We start from the raw sequence: 20,617 nt of genomic DNA, 5'->3' as shown, positions 1-20,617 counted from the left end.
CCTGAAGGGAAAGAGGAATCCAGGATCTTGTCCCAGGGCCTTTTCAGAAACACAGGAGTACAGGCCCCAACCTCTGTCCTGCTGCCACAAGCCAAATGAAAGTGGTTGTACAGAAAGGGAGGGAGGCATTCAGTGTTCTTTCCTCAAGCAATTTCTGTAATGGACTGAACTCTAAACCTCACCTCCACCTCTGAAATCCAAACAACATTTTAACCCCCTGCTGCCTCAGTCTTTAAGCAGGGCAGTTACTGGCAGAAAGAAACGGGCAAGGAGACCATAAATCCTTCTGAAGTTGTGGATTTGCAAAGAAATATGCAACTTCCTTTTAAAAAGTGATGGGTGGGGCATCATGTGAATGTCCAGAGGAGACAGTGGGATCACTAAAGGACTATACCCCTACCCCCAACCCCCCACCTTGTATGTATCACATTGCTGCCTGGACATCAGAAGGCCTCCTTGACAGAGCAGCCAAACGTGTCCTACAAGTTCAGTGAGGAAAGGAGGTCTGCAAGGTGGTCTCCAAGGGAAGGGATGAGAGCAGGTAAGACTCGTCCTCCACAGGTTATGCAGAAAAGTTTCTTCCACTTCCAGTTATTTAAAGCAACTGACACAAGTAGAAGTGTGTTTTTAATCTCCATACAGCTGAATGTTAGGTTGTAGCAGGTTAAGATCCAGCAATATCTGTGAAGGTCAGGCCCATGTTGAACAGTCATGTAGTGAAGATTAATGCATCGTTTGTGAAGTCACAAAAAATCTTTCTTTCCTCAGTCAGTTTTGTTCTTTTCTGCAGACCTCTACCACTGTAGCAGCACTGCTTTCTGCTCCTGTGTGGAGTGGCTGGGCAGTGTCTTGTGTTCTCTAGTCAGGATGTGGAGGCTGTGGGACAGACTGTTCTTCACTGCCATACTGTGGGAACTTGAGAGACTGCATCACACAGACACAGCCCACTCTGCCCAGCAAGCAGTGAGCTTCTCCCCATGGACCAGTGGGGTCGCCGTCTAGCTGAGACGAATACATTTCTGCTGTACTGGATATGCAGGCATCCGCAGCACGTGCGCACGCTTACTTCCTGCCTAGCGTGTCACTTGCACACCAAGGCAGTAGGTGCTGCCTCATTCAAAGCCTGTATTGTAAATAATGTAACTTTTCTGTTTTTGCTGGGGCTGCTGGATTATTATTTGACTTGCCTTATCAATACAGAACAGTTCTTGAGTGCCAATGAACCTTGACATAAATATATGGACAATGTTCCCCACACACACAAACGGATGGACATGCAACAATGTAAGTGCTTGGCAATGCAAGTACCTACTCTGCAACTGATAACGTGTGTCTGCTTTTATAGAATGGCCTGGTTTTGTTCGGAGTCTGAAGAGAAGCTGTCCGGGTCATGAGCTATTTTGAAGTGTTTAATGCCTGTGCACATCACCGGTTTTCATGTCTCTACATGTAGCTAACCTCAACTGTTGAGCTGAGCTGACTGACACCTGTCAAATCTTTTGTGGTTTCTGTGACGCTCCTGCACATCATCAGTGAGACTGCAGTGAAGTCGGGCACAGTGCCTAGCTCTGTCTTGGCTATTAATCGCCAGCCATAAAAACTTCTCTGTGTGGAACATAATGGCCTTTCCCAGTTGCTCCGACTACATGATTCCACAGTTACCAGTGTTGGAATCGCAACCAAATTTGTCAAAATTCCTGACTGCCCAGCATTCACAGTGGAGCATTGGGAGTTCCACAGACAGGAAGCTGTGTTTTTGATTCTGTAGGTCAGGCCGGAGTGTTGGATTATTGAGGCAAAGCATTTACATTAGGTCACGAGGCATGGGGAACTGCTGAACGAGAGCATGTCCGTGGGAGCTCTGTGGCTTGTGTGGGTACTCAGGCTCTTGGAGCAGTTTTCTAGGCAGAAGAAAAGCTGGGACACTGTTGAGGGAATGCGGAGAGGTGACTGGAAGAACACAATATAGCAACCTTTGTGCCACGTGTGTGTGTGTGTGTGTGTGTGTGTGTGTGTGTGTGTGTAATGGTAAGTTGTGCCTAGGGCTTTACATGTGGGTTTGAAAGGAGTTGCCTTACAGCTTTAAACCTGTTTGACCTGTCATGAGTCTTTGTATCCTATTTGTGGCTCCCTGTGATTGTACAGACTACACAGCTTGGGCTGGAGGGTCGCATTTTATTCTTGCAGGCTGTAGCCATTCATTGCAGATTACCTCAGTAACATGCTTTGGTACTGTGTGTATGTCTGGGTCTGTCAGGCTTTTGGCCAAATAATTTTATCATTACCTGATGTGAATTTTATTTTTCCCCCCCCTCAGATGTCCTAGAAGTTTTGGGAAGTTTTTGTTCATTTTAAGCATCTGTCTATTGTATAGTTGAGGATCTTTAATGTTATCAGCAGTTTTTAGAAGTAGAGCAGTGTTGTCTGTCACAGGATGCAGCCTGAGCTGGAGATTGTCTTAGGGGTTTACTTTGAGCTGCAGGGAGCAGCCTGCGGTGGAGTTGAACCTCCTACTGGCTCAGTGACAGGGAGCAGTGTCTCCTGGGGGATTCGTCCCTCTGGGGCTTTGGCATCATATGCAGGACAGGTCACGTGCTTTGTGGTCCTTAGTCATCTCTGTTCTCTTGGATTCCTGAAATATTTGGGAGATTTTTTGAACTTAAGATTTTGCTGTTGGTTTGCATTACTTTGTAGCTTTTTTTGCTGTTGTGCTGCTTCTGAGTTTCCTTTTAGGGAAGCATCAAAATTACATTTTATTGAAAATGAGTGAATTCTGTAAGATTTGTTTTTTTTTTCCAAATGGAATCAGCTCATCTCCATGGTGTTGTCATTTGAATGTTTCCAAGGTTATGGAACACCAACAAAACAAAGATTTAATAACTGAAATACTATGTAAATAGTTAAATTTTTCTTTAAATTCAACAAAAAAAAAAATAAAAAAAAAAAAATACATGGAACTTAATCTGAGTTGTCTCTTTTTGAACCTATTTTATCAGTCAGGTGAATACCACAGAGAGATCAGTATTAATCTTTTCAACAGATGTTTTGTGCCTTGATTAAGCCTGACACTAACTCTGATACACAAAATGGTACAAATAGTAAACACTTTCTGAAAGGTTATAATTTTAGCAAAGTAAATATTCATTGCTATGCTGAATTTAACTAAAATTTACCAGTGAAATGCAGGCAAAGTGTTTTATTGCATGTAATTTAGTACCAGTCAAAAGTTTGTGTCTTTGTTCCACACAAGGCATCCAGTTACAATTTCAGCTTTTTTTAAAAAAAAAAAAAAATCACTCATCTTTGAAACAGCACTCCAACATGTAGGACAGTTTTGGTTTGAATTGCTTTGACTACTCTGTCCACTTTGTGCTGCATGAGTATTGCCCAGATGTACTCGGATTTCTTTACTGGTATTATAGATCTCTGTGGTGTTTAGTTTGTGTTGGTCAAAGAGTCCAGTCAAGAGAGGCTTTGTCGCTTCAACCTTATACGGCTGGTACAGGACACAGTGAAACAAAACAACGTTTCTCCAGGATCACGGTGCTACGTAAAAGTTACCGACACAGACGACAAAGTACACGTGTGCAAGTCTTGTGCAAACAGTGCTAGGCATTACAACAATTACTAAAACAGTACAATAGTTCCAGTGTCAGTCCAGTCCCTGAGTATTGGAGGAGTCTGATGGCTGGGGGGAAGAAACTTGCACAGTCTGGCCGTGAGGCCCGAGGGTTAAGGAGACTGGTTATGTTTAAAAATTGTGAAGGTTTAACAGCAGCTGAACCAATGCCACTGTTACAGTTTGCCTCTTGGAAGATACTGCTGATCAATTCCAGGATATCTAAAACTCCTGCTCTGTCATTGACCTGCATCCCTTTAGATGTTCCATAAGAAGTGCCTCTTTACTCTCATTTACTTACATATTGATGATACTGTGGTGGACAGCACGAGCAGGGTTAATGTAATGGGATAAATAGCCTATGGGTCTACTGGCCACTCACATGGTGTCATGACATCTAACAACTGTCATACCTTCTCAACTAGGTCTGTGGGTGATTCTGCCAATGGAATGTGTAGTGGCAGCAGACCTGGGACTCTATAAACAAAGTGTGTGGTCCTCCAGTCTCCTTATTGTCACAGTTGAGCTGTACTGTGTCAAAGTCCTGACTCCCACAGCGACTGTCTAAACCATTATTACTGCTGTCATTATTCCAACTGGAGTGTGCTCTGTACGCACCCGCACACACACACCTCACATAATGACGGAGACCATGAAGGCATGCCCTTAGTACACAACTGCAGCTATGCTTGTGCCGGTCTTTAAACGGCTGTCCAATGAAGGAATGTCTCGTTGAGAATACAGTCTGTTATCCATTATCTATAACTGATTGACCAAGATGGGGTCAGCAGGTCAGGGTCAGTAGTCTGGAGCCTATCCTGCAACCTCAGGATGTGAATGAAGGAGGGTACACCCTGGAGGACAGCTGTCCATTGAAGGGCAGTAGCGCAGTAGGGGCAAATTAAAGTGATCGGTTTTCCTGAAACATGTCTCTACAGGCGGGGAGGAACCAGGAGCTTTAAGAGGAAAACCACGTGATCGCAAGATACATGCAGATATTACACAGACTGAGCTGCGCTGGAACAGTCGGCCCAGGAGCTGTGATGCACCAGAGCTCCCCGCTGCGCCGCGAACCACTGTTTTCATCATTTCTTATTACACATCCTTAAACTTGGACGGGATCGATAAACTGAAACGCTGAAAAAAAATAACCAGCTGTATAAATGGGTAAATAACTTTGGAGAAAAGCATCAGCGAAAGGAATGTGTGTATATATATATGTGTGTGTGTGTGTGTGTGTGTGTGTGTGTGTGTGTGTGTGTATATATATATATATATATATATATATATATATATATCCCCCTAACCCTAAGCGTCAGGGTAGAGCGACGGTTTTACGAGGTGGTGCCACGTGGGGGCGCAAAAGTCTTTTTTTTTTTTTTTTTTTGGTCCCCTCTGTCTTTCTTTTCCCTCTAAAAATGTTGACCGCGACGTGTGCGAGTCGGAGCGGAGGGGAGCGAATCCACACCGAGGTTTCCTATGAGCCGCTCCCGGTCCGAGGAACACTTGGCCCTTGTGTGCCTCTATTGTAGGGAGGTAGCAGGGAGCGAGAGTGGAATGTATACATCGCGCATCCATTATTATATAAACTACGGGGCAGAGCGGCCTTAAAGTGAATGCGCCGCTCATATCGGCTTCTGTCAGCGCGGGGATGGAAATCGGATTTGACTTGATTTGATTTTTTTTTTTTTTTCCCTCCTTTAAAATCTGACGGCTCCCCTAAGCGCCCTTGTGCGTCCGTGCCCCCCCCCCCCACCTCCCTCCTCATCCTCATCCTCCTCTTCTGCCTCCGCCCCCCCACCCCTTGGACGGGCAGCCCGTCTGGCGTGGAGCGCGATCGCTCTGGAGCCACGGACGGGGCAGGAGGAGGGCAGACAGAAGGACCCACTTCGGGAGCTCTTTTTATCGGAGCGGGTGGCAGAGCCCATCGCGGGCTGTCAGTGAGCTTTTGTAGCACATCACTGGTCGCACTGCGCTCTCCTTTGTCACAGCATCACTTCGGCATCGTGGGTGGCTTTGCAACAACTTCATAAATGCTTTTTTTTTTTTTTTTTTTTTTTGCTGTAGTTTTCAGTTGTCGTCTTCTGTTTGACTTCTGCGATACGTCTTTTCTCCATTTTTTAAAAATAATCGATTATTTTTGTCGGCACTGATTAAATTAAAAGAATGAGCGGACTGCTCAGCAAAGGGAATTAATTGGGGGGGGGGAAAAAAAACTAAATACGTCGAGACAAAAGAGTGGTAAAAGCAGACCTGGCGATACTGGGGAAAAAAGGAAGCGTAGTATAACCTTGATGATGGGATCGTTTAGAGGAGCGCAGCAGATGCCAACGTGAGTGTGCCGACCGAGTGTCCGTCGGTAGCCGGGGGAGCGGAGCGGAGCGGAGCGGAGCGGCTGGACGCGCAATGGCGGAGAAGCGCAGGAGATGCCGAGCGGGCAGCCGGCTGCTGCACTTTGGCCAACACTGTCAATAGAAGAAAGGAGGAAGAACAGAACATATAATATTGCTTTTATTGTGCAAGACTCGGGCCCACATCAGCCACGAAAAAAAGTCACACAGAGCTCTCTCTGTCGACCTGATGAGTTTTTACCGGTAGAACTAGGAGAAGAGCGAAAAAGGGGGCAAAAAAATTAAATGCGAAAGACAATCGAATCGCGCCGTTACGTTAGCGGCTCTGTTGACATTGACCTTTTTAAAAACCCTTGAAAGCGATTGAAAGGTCTTTGTGCAAACAACTGCACTTCCTTGTGGATTGCAGGTTGTTTAACTTTTTCCTTTTTTTTTTTACATTTTATACTTTTTTTCCTGCGACGCACACAGTGTCTGGATGCATTGATCAGTGCATTGATTGAACTTCGCTACCTGTGTGCTGTGTGTGTGCGGTTCGGATCGGCCCGGCCCCGCTCCCCACTGCCCGGATGGCAGGGCAGAGGCCGGACCCGGAGGTGCGGATGGCGGCGGCGGCGGCGGCGGCGGCGCCGGGTCGGTGCGGCACTAGTAGGAGCCGGAGCGGGAACCTCCTGCTGCTCCTGCTCATACATGTGCCGGGCATCGCGGCCACCAACATGGAGCCCATTTACTGGAATTCCTTAAACAAAAGGTGAGCGGTTCGCCGGCCGGGCCACGATCGTTCCGCGCAGTCAGTCAGTGGGCATCGGCACGCAATCGTGCGCGAGTTAAGACGTCGTCGCCTTTTGGAAATCCATCCATCATCCTCTTTCCGAAATGTATCCCTACGTGAATGGACTTTTTTGAGAACGTCGGAACAATCGTGAGTGGAGACTGAGAGATTCGCTGATACGTGTCCACACTCGGTACTTCCTTCAGCGCGCAGTAACGATGTCGGATTACTTATTCGCACAGTAAGGATACACACTTTTACCGTTCCCACGCAGGGGTTGTTGTACCTCGAACCTGCTGCAGGAGACTGAGTGGGACTCAAACTAAAAAACTCTCAGAGAGGGATGCGATCGCCCTAATCGCTACACCACCTTCTACCTGCTTGGCTGGATATAATGCAGTGAAACAAAGTAAAGCGATGTAAGCGGCAAGTCGGGACCACGATATAGTTATTGATGAGGAGGTGCTTCTTTGAGCGTTTCATTGGTTTATACGTGTCAGTCAGAGAGTTTACGTGTATTAAAAAAAAAAAACACATTACTTCCAGTCGCTTTTTACTGAGTTGCCACGCGCAGACAAAGAGCCGCTTTATTCCGATTGTTCGCTCGCTCTGAAGTTGACCTCTGTGTGTGTGTGTGTGTGTGTGTGTGTGTGTGTGTGTGTGTGTCGCGGCCGCGATCGCGGTCACTTGGCCCAAGGGGTGTCGCTTCCCCGAGCGGTGAGACACGCGGCTTGCGACGCCTCGAGGTGCTTCTCGCGGTGACAGGCAGCCGAGGCAAAGCGGGACCCGAAACGGGTCTCACACACACACACACACACACACACACACACACCCAGCCAGCCACCCCTCGCGCGTCGCTTTCCTCGTCTTACATCACTTAACACGCCACGCTGTAAATCCCAGCGTTTCTCTCACTGTACAGAGTGACCGGGATCTACTTGATTCGCGCAGTGAATCTCAATGATCACTGTGTGTCTTTTTGAGTTTTGCGCCGCTGCCGACGATGCGATGGGCAAGACGAAGACGACATCAGGTGCTCGTGTGTTGCACAAATAAAGTACGGTGTGTGTGTGTGTGTGTGTGTGTGTGTGTGTGTGTGTGTGTGTGTGTGTGTGTGTGTGTGTGTGTGTGTTAAGGGGTGATCCCCCCCTGTCCCGCGAAAGGACGGACACTTTCCATCACAATGTGTGGTGGTGATGTTTGGAGGCTTTGCTGTCACCTGTGTAACGGGTTCAAACAGCAGTGAGTAAAACAAGGTATACAGAGTCACCATCTGCAATATTTGCCCTTGACAAGGCGGTTGCTTGGCTCATGTCCTCAAGTGTCACTGTGCCTAGTTACAATAAACGGTTGACACAATGGACACATTTCCCCTGTTTCTCTACTTAGTATTAGGCTTTTTCATAAGAGATCTTTCCTCCAACGCCACGCACAACTCAGTGTAAACAGAAGTGCATTTCAACAGCAGATCTTTTTTAATCACACATAGTTAATTTCATCATTGTCCTTCTTCTTGATTCACCAGTATTCACTTGATCCCAGATCCTGCTGCTAGTATAGGGGTTAGAACTGCTGCCTTGGGATCCAAAAGTCCTAGGTTTGATCCCCACTTATGGTTAAAAAACTCTTGAGCAAGGTACTTACCCTCAGTTGTTCCAGTAAAAAATTACCCAGCTGTGTAAATGGGTGAGTAATTATAACCTTAACATTGCAAGTTGTTTTGGAGAAAAGTGTCAACTAAATGAATAAATATAAGTATCAAATAGCTATTTGTGCAGAAAAGTGGGAGAAAAAATGTAATTAAAAGGGAAATGAACACCCCTAGCAAACATCTGAAATTTTCTAGGCTCCCTACATGGAAGCATTTCAAAATCTGGGTGATGCCACTTCCAGTGACCAGAGAGGCTGGAACAGCCTTGGTGGCTGAACTCAGACAGTGTGGCTCGAGCTAAAACCATGGAGACAGAATTTGGAAGTAATGTTTGTAGATTTATTTATTTCTCTTTTTTTTTGTTGTTAACTTGTGCCCCAACCCACATGGTAATACTTTTTTTTTTTTTTTCTTCAAAACCACCGGGGAAGTTGGAGGATGAGAGTTTGTTTTATTCCTGTTATGGTCTATCTCCACATCCTGACCAAATGGTACTTTATAAACTCATTTTGAAATCTCCCAAAGCTCCCACTCATCCAGACTGATGTTCTTGTTGACAGAAAATCAAATGCACACCCACTCCCAGTTGTCCTGTGGCATGTAGCCAGGAACACACATACCCAAAAAATCCACATATAATCCATAATGGAGCTGGGGGATGATTAAGGGGAGGGGGGAGGACAGCGGGCTGGCCCAGGGTTCTTCCATCTGGACAGCCGGTGGTTCCAGCAGTTTTCTTAGGTTCTTACTCGTAGTGGAGCCGGTAATTATTCTGTGTTTGAATCTTTGGCCTTTTGATGGAGCGGGCTTTGAATTGCGCCCCTAATACCTGCACCAGTCTCAAAATGCACTTGTTTTCTAAGCAAAATCATTGTTAGCTGTCTGGCAAATGCCTTGATTGAAAATAATTCAGAATTACACATCACACTTTACCCATTCAATCTTCTCGATATTTTCTGATGCAATTTGGGTGAAGTGCTTTTCTCAGGGGTATTACAGCAAGGCTCCCCTTGGATGTTTTGATACACTTCCAATGCTATCTGCTGTTCATGCTGAAATATTTCCATTTTCTCTTAGCTCATCAGTAAAGCAGATTACTTTGCCACAAAAGGATTTCAAAAGGTTGGAGGTTCAAGTCCCAGGAGAGGAGCTGCTGCTGTAGGAAATTAGTGTATTTAACTTGATTTGTGTAAATAAGAACATCCCTCTCTTAAATGGCTAAAGCTAGAAAATTATGACATATATTGGCTGTGTCGAATAAAAGCAGCGGATTTACAGTGTTTTAAGACACATGATTGGTTCCCGCCATATATCTTTCTATTTAACCATTTAGAAGGCATTTGCTCCAGTAAAAATTCAGCTGTTGTAAGTGGGTGTTGCTTTAAATCACTTTACATGAAAGCCTCTGCTCAGAAAATAATGAAATGTACGGGGCTGCTGCACTAACCAAACCATTACATTAGTGAAACTGAACCCGTTTCAAAGCCCAGTGGCAGCCTCAGTGGTTGTAGCGCCAAAAGCACTTGATCGCTACCCTGTGTCCTCTTACCGACAACAAAAGACACGGCCAGTTAAACGCACTCATCTTTGACACCTGGACAGCTTGGATAGTGATCAACGGAGCAATTAATATATATTGGCAATTGGATATGGACAAGTAAAAAGAGATTGTTTTCGGCAACCTTCGTATTTCCAGACTTGTTAAATTGGTAGATACACACAAGGATATAACTGGTAGACACAAGCTCGGTCACATGTTTGGACTCAAAGTGCTTTGCGCTGCGAGGTGGCCTGTGCTGCTAAGTGACTTGCAGCAGGAGTGCCGCCAAGCTGCTCTGCTGGGCCACGCGAGCACTTTGAGTCTCTGCTCAGCACCATGGGCAAAACTGTAGTACAACTCTCCCCCACCAACACCCATTAAAAATGAATCTCCAGCATTTCAATAATTAATGGACCAGACGCTAATTGGCTGAAGATAAAAGCCTGATTAAATAGGCTAAGTGTTTCAAATTAAAACATTTTACAAATCAAAAGAAGGAAGAAGGCAATTGCTGCTGCCCAGGGCGGTGAAAAGCTGTGAGTAAGGAAGTGGGAGAAGTCTTGTGTCTTCGGAGTGACCCCGTTCGCTCGACTCTGTGTAGATGCGTCTCCGAAAAGGGCAGCCAAAGTGGGGTGGCACCAGGGGGCACTGCTCAAGTGTCTTTGGCCCCACACAGATGTGCACACATCTGGGATGTTGAAGATATGTAAGTTGGTTGTGGCCGAAGTTCTCATGCTGCGGTCGTTATATGGCAGTGTAGTCCAATGTAATGTGTACACCGTGTAAATATTCACCCAGGTTGGACATAGACACTCCGGTGTTCGGTAAATACGTTTTGCATTGTGCCAAAAGTATACCAGCAGGAACATCAGGTCTGTATGACTTGTTTTTGTCAGTAGATGTTTTGGTTGGTTGAAAATGATGTGTTTTTTCCATAATAGAAACACACAAAGCTTAAGTCATGGTGGCAAAGCAAGGCATGCTGGTACCTTATAGCTCCTGGGCTCCGGGTTTGAGGCCAGCTCTGTTTTTATGCAGTTTTTGTGGCTTTGTGTGTGGGGAGAGCTGGTGGTCTACTGGTATGACCTGCTGCCTTTAGGTTAGCTGGTTGCTGGTTCAAAAAGCACCTACTGCTATAGAGCTATAGAGCCATGGAGCAAGGTACTTACCCTGAAATTACACTGCTCTATAAATGGGTAAGTAATTGTAGGTAGCTTAACATCATAAGTTGGTTTGGAGAAAAGTGTTGGCTACATGAATACATATAAATCTTAAATGTACATGGGTTTGCACTCACAGTCCAAGGAGGTGTTTCTGGTGGACTGTCCTTTTCGTGTGTGCTTACCAGTCTAGGCTGTATGTTAACTTGTGGCCTATATTTCCAGGGACTGTCCTTGCACCTCTGTGATCCTGAACTGGATAAGCAGTTACTGAAGTAGATGGATGGATAAAGCCTAAGAACAGCTTAGGGAAGCTGGTCAGACATCTGAACCCAAGTTTTACCCCAGAAAGCCACTGGTGGAGAAAGGACACAAAAGTTAAATGTTCCCCTGCTACGGAACAATGACCAGGCATTTTTAACAACTTTCCCTCCTTGCTTAAATGCAGTTAAATGTTTCATGGGAACTCTGAACAAGGCAGTGAGGCAGTGACTCATCACTCTCAGTCAAACACCTCCTTCTGGACAGGGTGCACCCCTCTCTCTTCCCTTATTGCATGAATTTTTTGGCTTCATCGTTCCGCTGCTTTGACTCAGTGTCCGTAGCCTGGCGCAGAGTTAACATTTTTATTACATGTCTGTTTTTATTCCCTCTGCATAAAACGGCAGAAAAAATGTCCTGGGAGTGTGATTTTATTACAATATCAGGGGCTGCATGTTGTTGCTCCAGCTTGATCTCTTTCCTTCCAAGGCCTCGTGTACCTGTAGTCCCACACTACTGAGTTGTTGCTGCCAAGTTGGGGCAGAGTACCCTTTTTCTCACTCTTATCTCTGCCAGCACCCACACCCACCCACACAACGCTGGTCCGCCGTTCGAGCAGCAGGCTCACATTTGAGCCTGTAACTGAGCTGTCCGGGTCGCTGGTGCCGCATAGGTCAGTGATGCAGTGGAATCAGTCACAGAGCCAAGCGATTGGGTCCCACATGATGCCCTGCTGACAGAGAAGCCGGTGGGTTGTCCTCAAATTAGTGACAACGGACATATCAGTCATATATTTACTTCTTCAGCTGTGAGTAGCAAAGTAAAAAGTTTTAGCACAACTCAGCTAAATGCTCCCCGCAAAGCAAAGCAAATGGAAGCAACACACAACTGGACTTGGATAGAAACTGTAGTCAGTGTTATAAAGTGATATTGGGCTGAACCACCGAACTTAGAATTTCTCTGTCTCTTTGAAGTAGACAAGCACTGTAATTTTCAGTGAGTATCGTGAGCACGAATATGATTCCGTAATAATGTATTCTTTCGGAGGGGGGCGCAGTGGGTTGGACCGGGTCCTGCTCTCCAGTGGGTCTGGGGTTCGAGTCCCGCTTGGGGTGCCTTGCGACGGACTGGCGTCCCGTCCTGGGTGTGTCCCCTCCCCCTCCAGCCTTACGCCCTGAGTTGCCGGGTTCAGCTCCGGTTCCCCGTGACCCCGTATGGGACAAGCGGTTCAGAAAATGTGTGTGTGTGTGTGTGTGTGTGTATTCTTTCGGAGCATTTGTGATCAAAAATAAACTTGCAAATTCCAAATTTTCAAAAATAAGTCTGAAATGCACGCAATGTCTACAACCGCTTGTCCTGAGCAGTGTCGCGGAGAGCCATAGCCTAACCTGGCAACACCAGCCGCAGGGCTGGAGGGTGAGGGGACACACCCAGGACGGGAAGCCAGTCCATCACAAGGCACCCCTGGCAGGACTTGAACCCCAGACCCACCACAGAGCAGCCGTTGGCCAAATTCACTGCATCACCACACCCCCGCACTCTGAGAATATACTTTCAATATTTGCAAATTTAATTTTTGCTACCACTTTTAATGCTGAAGATTGCATTTTACTAATTTCCCGTCTACATGGTTTCAAAAAGTAATATTTTTTTTACCGGATTCTTTGTTTATATCTTTTAATCACAGATGTATTCTTCATGCTTGCCTTGCTCCCTGCCTACTTCACTGAGTTGCTAACTCTTTACATTCCAGTCCTCCTATCTTCCTGCTTTGTTTTGTCCCTACCTCTTTATCGATTAAACCGCACTGTCTCTGATGGGCTCCAACTGCCAGATGCCTGGTACTAGACAACTAGTATTCTGGGAGCTGATTGTCTGTCTTTTTTACACATTAAACTTCCAGCACACCTCAAGTGTGAACTTCTGCAACATCTTAACCAGCCCCCTTCCACACCTTCATGCTCAGGCACCCTAAACCTCGCTGAATACATTTTGACTCCTTCTTAATGGGAATGATTGCAGTTGCTTTACTTACTGGATGAACCCCTGTCCCCTCTAAAATACCTTCTTATTGTACTATTGAAACACCAACCAGTGATATACCAACTAGTACATTGCATGCATTTGCTATAGTGCTGTTCAGACACAACTCCTTCCCAATGTTGGTCTTCTAACGTACAAGATAAGTTTTGGTTCTCTGTGCAGTTCACCCCATCTCACAAGCTGACTGCAAATGCTTTGTTTGAGTGTGAGGACTGCATGTCTTAAAAAGAAGGAAAATCACAACTACGGGCCACTTGGATTCTGCAGAGTTCCATAGGACTGTACGTACCTAGAGTTCTGCCGCTCATTGACCCTGACTGACGTTATCAGTATGTTCATGGTAGTGAACACAGTTTAAATTATGCTTTTCTCCAAAGAAAGTTAACAGTGTTAATGTCTTTTAGATTATATACCCACGTATACAGCTGGGTAATTTTTACTGGAGCAATTTAGAATTATTTCCTTGCTCAAGGGTACTATAGCAAGTTTCTCTGTGCACTTTTTGCCAATTACAGCCTCTCCACCTTCAGTGTCTACTGCCCTACCTCCCTTTCTCATTTCCCATTTTAATCAGGGGTCTTGCTGTGCTTTCTCTCTCAGGGAATCGTCCATTCGGGGGTAGTGGAGCAGTGTTTGGGCCACTCTGGCTGTTTACTGGAGAGGGGGGAGATGAGGTCTTGGCCCAAACCCTCTATCAGACTGTCATTGTGAGCAGGAGATGCTACTGGTTGCATGCAGCAGTGAGGTGCCTGTTCCTGCGTCATTAAACCCAACGGGCTCCTGTGCTACCAGCGCCTTCCAAATATTCATTAGCGCGGGGACCATTTCATGTTTGGCTCTGATTCTAATCACTTACTATTGTTGTAGCTGCCAATCACTCTAAAAGAAAACCCATCACCAGAGGCCTGCACTTGTGAATATTCATGAGCGTAGCCAGTGACTGGAGCTATTTTAGCTCCAACCGGAACAGTTTACCAGAGATGGTGGCGAACATAAAATCCAGTGTCTGTAGGACATGGCAGACTCTGCTGGTGATGTTTTTCTAAATTTGCTGTTTGTTTCAGAGAACGGCTGGGATAGATGTTGGATTGAGGTGTTTCGCTGATTTGATGAAGCTTACATGAGAACAAAAGTGAGAGTGTGTTTGCAAGCCAACACAATCCCAAAAGATGATACCAATTAGATTCAGATTCAAATCAATGATGTGTAGCCTGGCAACGGCCGACACGCCTGTAGCAATGATGGAATACCATTGCTATTAAACAGTAGAACAGTAGAGTATGTTTTAGAGAGGGCACATGGAAATGGGGCCAATTAATTGTACAGCTGCATTTGTGGGATCATTTTTTGAGTCAATAGTTGCCAAAGTGAAGAAGGGTAGAACAGAGCCAACTAGCCTGTGGACCCTATATCCTATTTTACTGTTTCTGAACCAAACCGAAAGACTAACATGGCCATGAATCATGGCCATATGAATTCTTCATTTTTACACCAATATTAACCTTGAGCAATATTAAAACTAAATCTAGCCTGAAAATGAAGAAATTAAAATATGTTGTGCAGGGGGCACAGTGGCGCAGCGGGTTTTGCCGGGGCCTGCTCTGTGGTGGGTCCTGCTTGGGGTGCCTTGCAGTGGACTGGCGTCCTGTCCTTGGTGTGTCCCCTCCAGCCTTGTGCCCTCTGTTGCTGGGTTATGCTCCGGTTTCCCCGACCCCACTAGGGACAAGTGGTTGTAGACCTTGTCTGTATAATATGTTGCCTCCAACATACTATGTAATTTTGATTCTTGGCCAGTTCATTCCCTGAACTTGATCAGGGTTTGTCGTCTTGTTACTGATCACCAACACTAGATATGATGTGTAAACACTAAAATAAGGTAGTTCTACACTCCTATTCTGTCTGGCTGTGTTTTACCACCATTTATGAGCTTGGCGGGTAAACATAGGACCCATTCGCTCCCTAAGAAACATAAATTTTAGAAATCATAAAAGTAGAGAAAATGTAATAAAAATACATACTTTCTGAACCGCTTGTCCCATACGGGGTCGCAGGGAACAGAGCCTACCCGGCAACGCAGGGCATAAGGCCAGAGGGGGAGGGGACACACCCAGGACGGGACGCCAGTCCATCGCAAGGCACCCCGAGCGGGACTCGAACCCCAGATCCATTGGAGAGCAGGACCCGGTCCAACCCACTGCGCCACCGCACCCCCTTAAAAATAAATAAATAAACCAAAACTTTGAAAACATGTTACTTCAGTACTTGCAATACAAGCCAGCAGTGTACTTGTTTTACAAATTGAAAGAATACAAAAGTATTTGTTCTAGGGAGGAAGGGGGTGCGCACGAGAGGTATAAAGTACACTGGATTAGGAGGAGCATAAGAGGGTATGCAGAATAGTTTTTTTTCTGCTCTGTCTAGTGAACTGTTTTTTTTTTGCCCAAACAAATCCTATTTTTGGACCTTTTCATTTTTAATTACGACAGCGATTTGTGTTGAGTCTCGTGTGTGTGCCCGTGGGTAGTTTCTTCTCCCTCAGGTGGTATTTAGGTTGTTCACAACATTTGTTTAGTGTTTTGATCATTCTTGCTTTGCCTTTTGAGTTGTTTATGCGTTTTATAACACAAATAAAGGGCTTCCAGTAATTTAAAGTCATGAGGCTCCATAGCGCCGTGGTGATGTTGCATGTCAGCGGAGAGGGGAATATAGAATACAATGTACTGACAGACCTGGCTTGTGCACTGGGTTTATCAATCCATCCATTCATCCATTGCCTTTCAGTAACTGCTTGTCCAGTTCAGGGTCATGGTGCTCCAGAGCCTAATTCGGAAGCCTAGGGCAGAGACCAGACCATTACAGAGTACTCATACGGCTATTCATAGAGGCATACCCAGATGATTAACTAGAGCTTTAGGTTCTCCAATTCACTGGATGCTAAACACATAAACTTTAAATTGAGTGAATTTACTAGAGGATAATTTACCTGTATAATCTTCAGCTGTGATTTGAAGAAGTAGCATCCCTGTGTCTATTGAACAGGGCCTCTTCATTTTATCCTTTTCTTAAGATTCACTAAGAAACTCCTTAAACTGAAGTGAGTGATTACCCCAATGACTGATATAACCTAATAGAACAGGCTTCCACGTGTTAGTTCCTGGACCTACGGCGTTCTGCGCTGGGCGGCTCTCGTAGGGTTGGGCCTAGCAGCGGAAACCATCTCAGCTGGATCTCTTCTTGTGTGTACTTTATTTATTTATTTTTATTTTTATAGAGCGCTCTTCTCACGCAGTGACACAGAGCGTTTTAACACAGGCATAAAGCAAGAAAAATTGATACGAACAAAGTCAACTAATCAGTCAACTAATGGCTACCATAATGAAGAACTTATTATAGAGCTATAAGTATACCTACTGGCCACCGGGGAAAGGAACAAAAACTCCCAACTGAAGGTTTAGGGAGAAAAAAAACCTCCAGGGGTCCATGGGCCAGTGGTTGCCCACCCCTCCTGGGCATTCTAGAAAGTAACAATTTGTGAGCCAGCGTGTAACAAGTAATAATGATGATGTTGGTAAATGGCATCTTGGATCCCCAGCTCGGCATGGAACGTCTCGATCGTCACGGCAGATGGACATCATCCTCTGTCAGCACGGGATTCGTCCGTCACCCCTGGCCGGCCTCCTCAGGTCTTATGTAGCGAGGTTGTGCTCAACGAGAAGATAGAACAGAGTTAGTAATTTGTTACTTAAGTAAATTTAATATGCATTTTTATAAAGGTGATGAAAAACAACGAAGGCCGGTGGAATTACATTACAAGGTGGAATGCCTGAGTGAGCATGTAAGTCTTTAGTCTGGATTTGAAGACTGAGACAGACGGGGCATTTCTGACAGTAACTGGTAGACTATTCCACAGTTTAGGTGCTCTGTAAGTAAAGGCGCAACCTCCTACTGAGGTCTTATTGATCACAGGTACTTTCAGGCAACCTGCATCTAATGAACGGAGATATCGTCCTGGGATATAAAAATGAATGATCTCACAAAGGTAAGTCGGAGCAATGCCATGTATTGCCTTATAGGTCAGAAGTAGGATTTTATAATCAACTCTATATGCGACCGGGAGCCAATGCAACGATTTAAGTACCGGTGTTATATGGTCAAACTTCCTAGTTCTAGTGACAATTCTCGCAGCAGCATTTTGTACCAACTGTAGCCTGGATACAGTCTGGTATGGACAACCCGACAATAAAGTATTACAGTAATCCAGCCTGCTGGAAACAAAATCGTAAAAGCGTATGTGTGTCTGTGCAATGTGTGTGCTCCCTTTGTGTAATTAGTTGCTTGTTTAAACTGTTTTTTTTTTTTTTCACCGTGATGCTCATTCTTCTCTGAAGGGAGTCACATTTTGCTAGAGTTCACAAAAAGAGTGGGAACGACCATGAGCTTGTGCTTAAACAAACCCCTTGTTGGTTTCGCCCTCATCCACAAGGTGCACCTTCTCTTGGGTCAGTTCATCTCTCCGTGCTTGTGCTGGAAGAGAAACTGCCGGTTTTGTCTGCTAATCTCTCTTTCTTTTTCTCAGGTATGAACGCGTGTTGGAGTTTGTGGTCACTAAAGCTCATTCCTTTACAAGCAACTGTCTAATTTATCTTTAATTCTTCTCATTTGCTCCTGCTTTGGGACCTCCTGTCTTTTGGACCGCTACTTCTGTTCTTTGCATAAACCCCTGTGTCTCTCCGTCACAAACTCACCGGCTATGCACCCACCCCCATCTTGCCGCCCGCCTTTTAGGTGGAAGCCTCAGGAATGTTGGAAGTTTCCTTCAGTCACAGGAGACTGACATTCAACAAAAGGAGCTTTCTGAGAGCTGCCATTCGGAAAGAGCTTGTCCGCGTCTGTCTATATTCGCCTGTGCGTGTGTGATGCTACGCGACTGCTGTGTCTTGTTCCTTCTGGCAGAGAGATTTACTCCGGTCAGATTTTCTCTCTCATTTGTTGGTCTTGTGTAGTTTTGAAGAAATGGAACTATATGCAGTGGTCATCTTCCGTTCGGCGAGCTTTGATAAGTTGCGTGTCTGTACGTGCAGTATGTAGGCGTGCATGTGTATACGTGTGCTTGCGTGTGTCTGCATGCACGCATTTTATTGCATGCATGGAGGCTCTGTCTGCAAAAAGAATTTACACAAGGTAAATCATGTTTAGTTTTCTTGAAAGCTAGAAGAATATAACTGGGTAAAAACCAGCCCAGTCTTTTCTAGCTGTGTTAGAATGAGAACGTTGCTCACTACACCCCAACCATCTGCTACACTCCTCCACCTCTGAGTGGTCCAAAATCAAAAGCACAGAGGTTTTTGGTTCTGGCTCCAATGTGGTGGAATGACCTCCCCGTCTCACTCAGAACTGCTGAATCTTCATGAACATTCAAGAAGGGTCTCAAAACTTAACTCTTTTGGACTCACTTCTCCTGTGATCTCTTAATTGCTTTATAAACACGTACATGTATCTTCTTAATAATAAAAAAAACTCTATACAGCTATCCGTGATGTATGCTGGTTTATACGGTCGAAAGTGACTAATTGACTGTGCTCAGTAATCACGTGTCTACATCCAAATCTCTCCCTCTGTTGGTGTAATGCACTTTTTGTGCTGAGATGTAGGTCACGTTGGAGAAAAGCATCTGCTAAATGAACACATGTCAATTTAAATAGCAGATTTTCAGACCACTGCCACACTTCTGGTTTCCAAAGAGGTTAAGCCCAGGATGAATATCAACTCATGGGTTTCCGTGTACTAACGATTCGATTCTCTCCAGGTTCGGGGACAGCAGAGGCTACATTCTCTACCCCCAGATTGGTGACAGGCTGGACCTCATCTGCCCAGGTTCGGATCATCCCAGCCCCCAAGCTCCCGCTGAATATGAGTACTACAAGCTTTACCTAGTGTCATCGCGAGAGCAGGCGGACAGGTGTGAGGTGACAGGCACACCCAATCTGCTACTTACGTGCGATAAACCCACCAGCGACATGCGCTTCACCATCAAGTTCCAGGAGTTCTCACCCAACCTGTGGGGACATGAGTTCAAAACCATGCATGACTACTACATCATTGGTAAGTGTGTGTTCCGTGTGCTGTCTGACATACGCAAGAGTATCAATGCTGGTGCGTTTCATATTCTCACTCTGAACTGGACTCCCAGAAAGCTTGCTGTACTGTGTATTTCATTGCTTTCTTTACATTGCATTGCTCTTGCTTTCATTGGGTATTGAAAAATTGAATGGTTGTGTGAAGGTGATGGTAAAGGTGAGCCCAGATGTTGCATTGTTTATTTGATGAGGACTAACCATTTGAAATGTAAAGTGGTTTGATCTACAATATAGGTCCTGGAGAGTAGTTTTCTATACCCTGGGTTGGCAACAGGATTTTGAGCTCAGCCACAGGTGTGCTGAGAAAAGCATGAAATTTGTCGCACTTAATTAAAAGAATCCTAATTTTCTTGATTAAAGGTAAAAAATATCAGATTCTTCATTCAAACAATGTTCTCTGTGTTGGGTCTAACATAAAGGCATGAAGGATTTTTAATGATCCAGAACAAGTAATTGTGAAATCTGGCAGATTTTCCACCTGATCAACATTTGGCAGGGAATCAGACCTCAGTCCACATCTCTGCTCTTCCTCCAAGTTCATGTCCAGACCTGGAGGTCTTTGCTTTTGTTATCAAAGAAAATGTTGACTCACAGAGAAACATCATACCAAACATCAAAAATAATTTGGAAATGGCTCGTTTCAAATTAGGAAGTCTATCAGAGGAATGTGATCAATAAATATCATTTAAAAATTATTTTTTAAAAATCCCAAATATGTGGCAAAACATTCTGCATTATTAGTTATATTGCTGATATTATTCTGGCCCCTTCAGTATTTGATATATTTTCAAACCACTGCTCTACAGTCACTGAAACTTACAACATCAGACACTAAGTTACTACATAGTACACGTTCATCTTTTCCTGTTGTTGCATCCTAACGCTGAACTTCTGTACACTTACAGCAATGGCACAATTTCCTTTGGTCATGCTTGTGAACTGTGATGGCTTTGAGAGATGCTCTGCCAGTTATTTCCCTCAGGAGGGTTTATCTAGTCCTGCCCAAAAAAGACATTAATAAGAGAAAATGTTCAAGTATCAAAAAATTGTTTTTTAATCAAAGCGAGCAAACATCTATGGTGA

General features: G+C 45.0%; 1 protein-coding gene across 2 annotated transcripts in view; it reads left to right on the top strand.

Moving 5' to 3' along the window:
* Positions 1-6,431: 6,431 nt before the first annotated feature.
* LOC108934191 (ephrin-B3-like) overlaps positions 6,432-20,617 on the top strand; it is a 29,330-nt gene continuing 15,144 nt past the window's right edge. Inside the window, exons 1-2 of one of the 2 annotated variants that reach the window (XM_029251308.1) lie at positions 6,432-6,721; positions 19,204-19,499. In XM_029251308.1, coding sequence (XP_029107141.1) covers positions 6,540-6,721; positions 19,204-19,499 — 478 coding nt within the window. In that variant the 5' untranslated portion in view covers positions 6,432-6,539. Of the gene's footprint in view, positions 6,722-17,398; positions 17,437-19,203; positions 19,500-20,617 lie in introns of those variants that run through there. The other variant, XM_029251309.1, reaches the window with a different exon arrangement.

The sequence above is a fragment of the Scleropages formosus genome, chromosome 4, assembly GCF_900964775.1.
Source record: "Scleropages formosus chromosome 4, fSclFor1.1, whole genome shotgun sequence".
Classification (NCBI taxonomy): domain Eukaryota; kingdom Metazoa; phylum Chordata; class Actinopteri; order Osteoglossiformes; family Osteoglossidae; genus Scleropages; species Scleropages formosus.
Note: the sequence above shows the minus strand (reverse complement) of the source record. Positions and strands in the feature narration are given on the sequence as shown.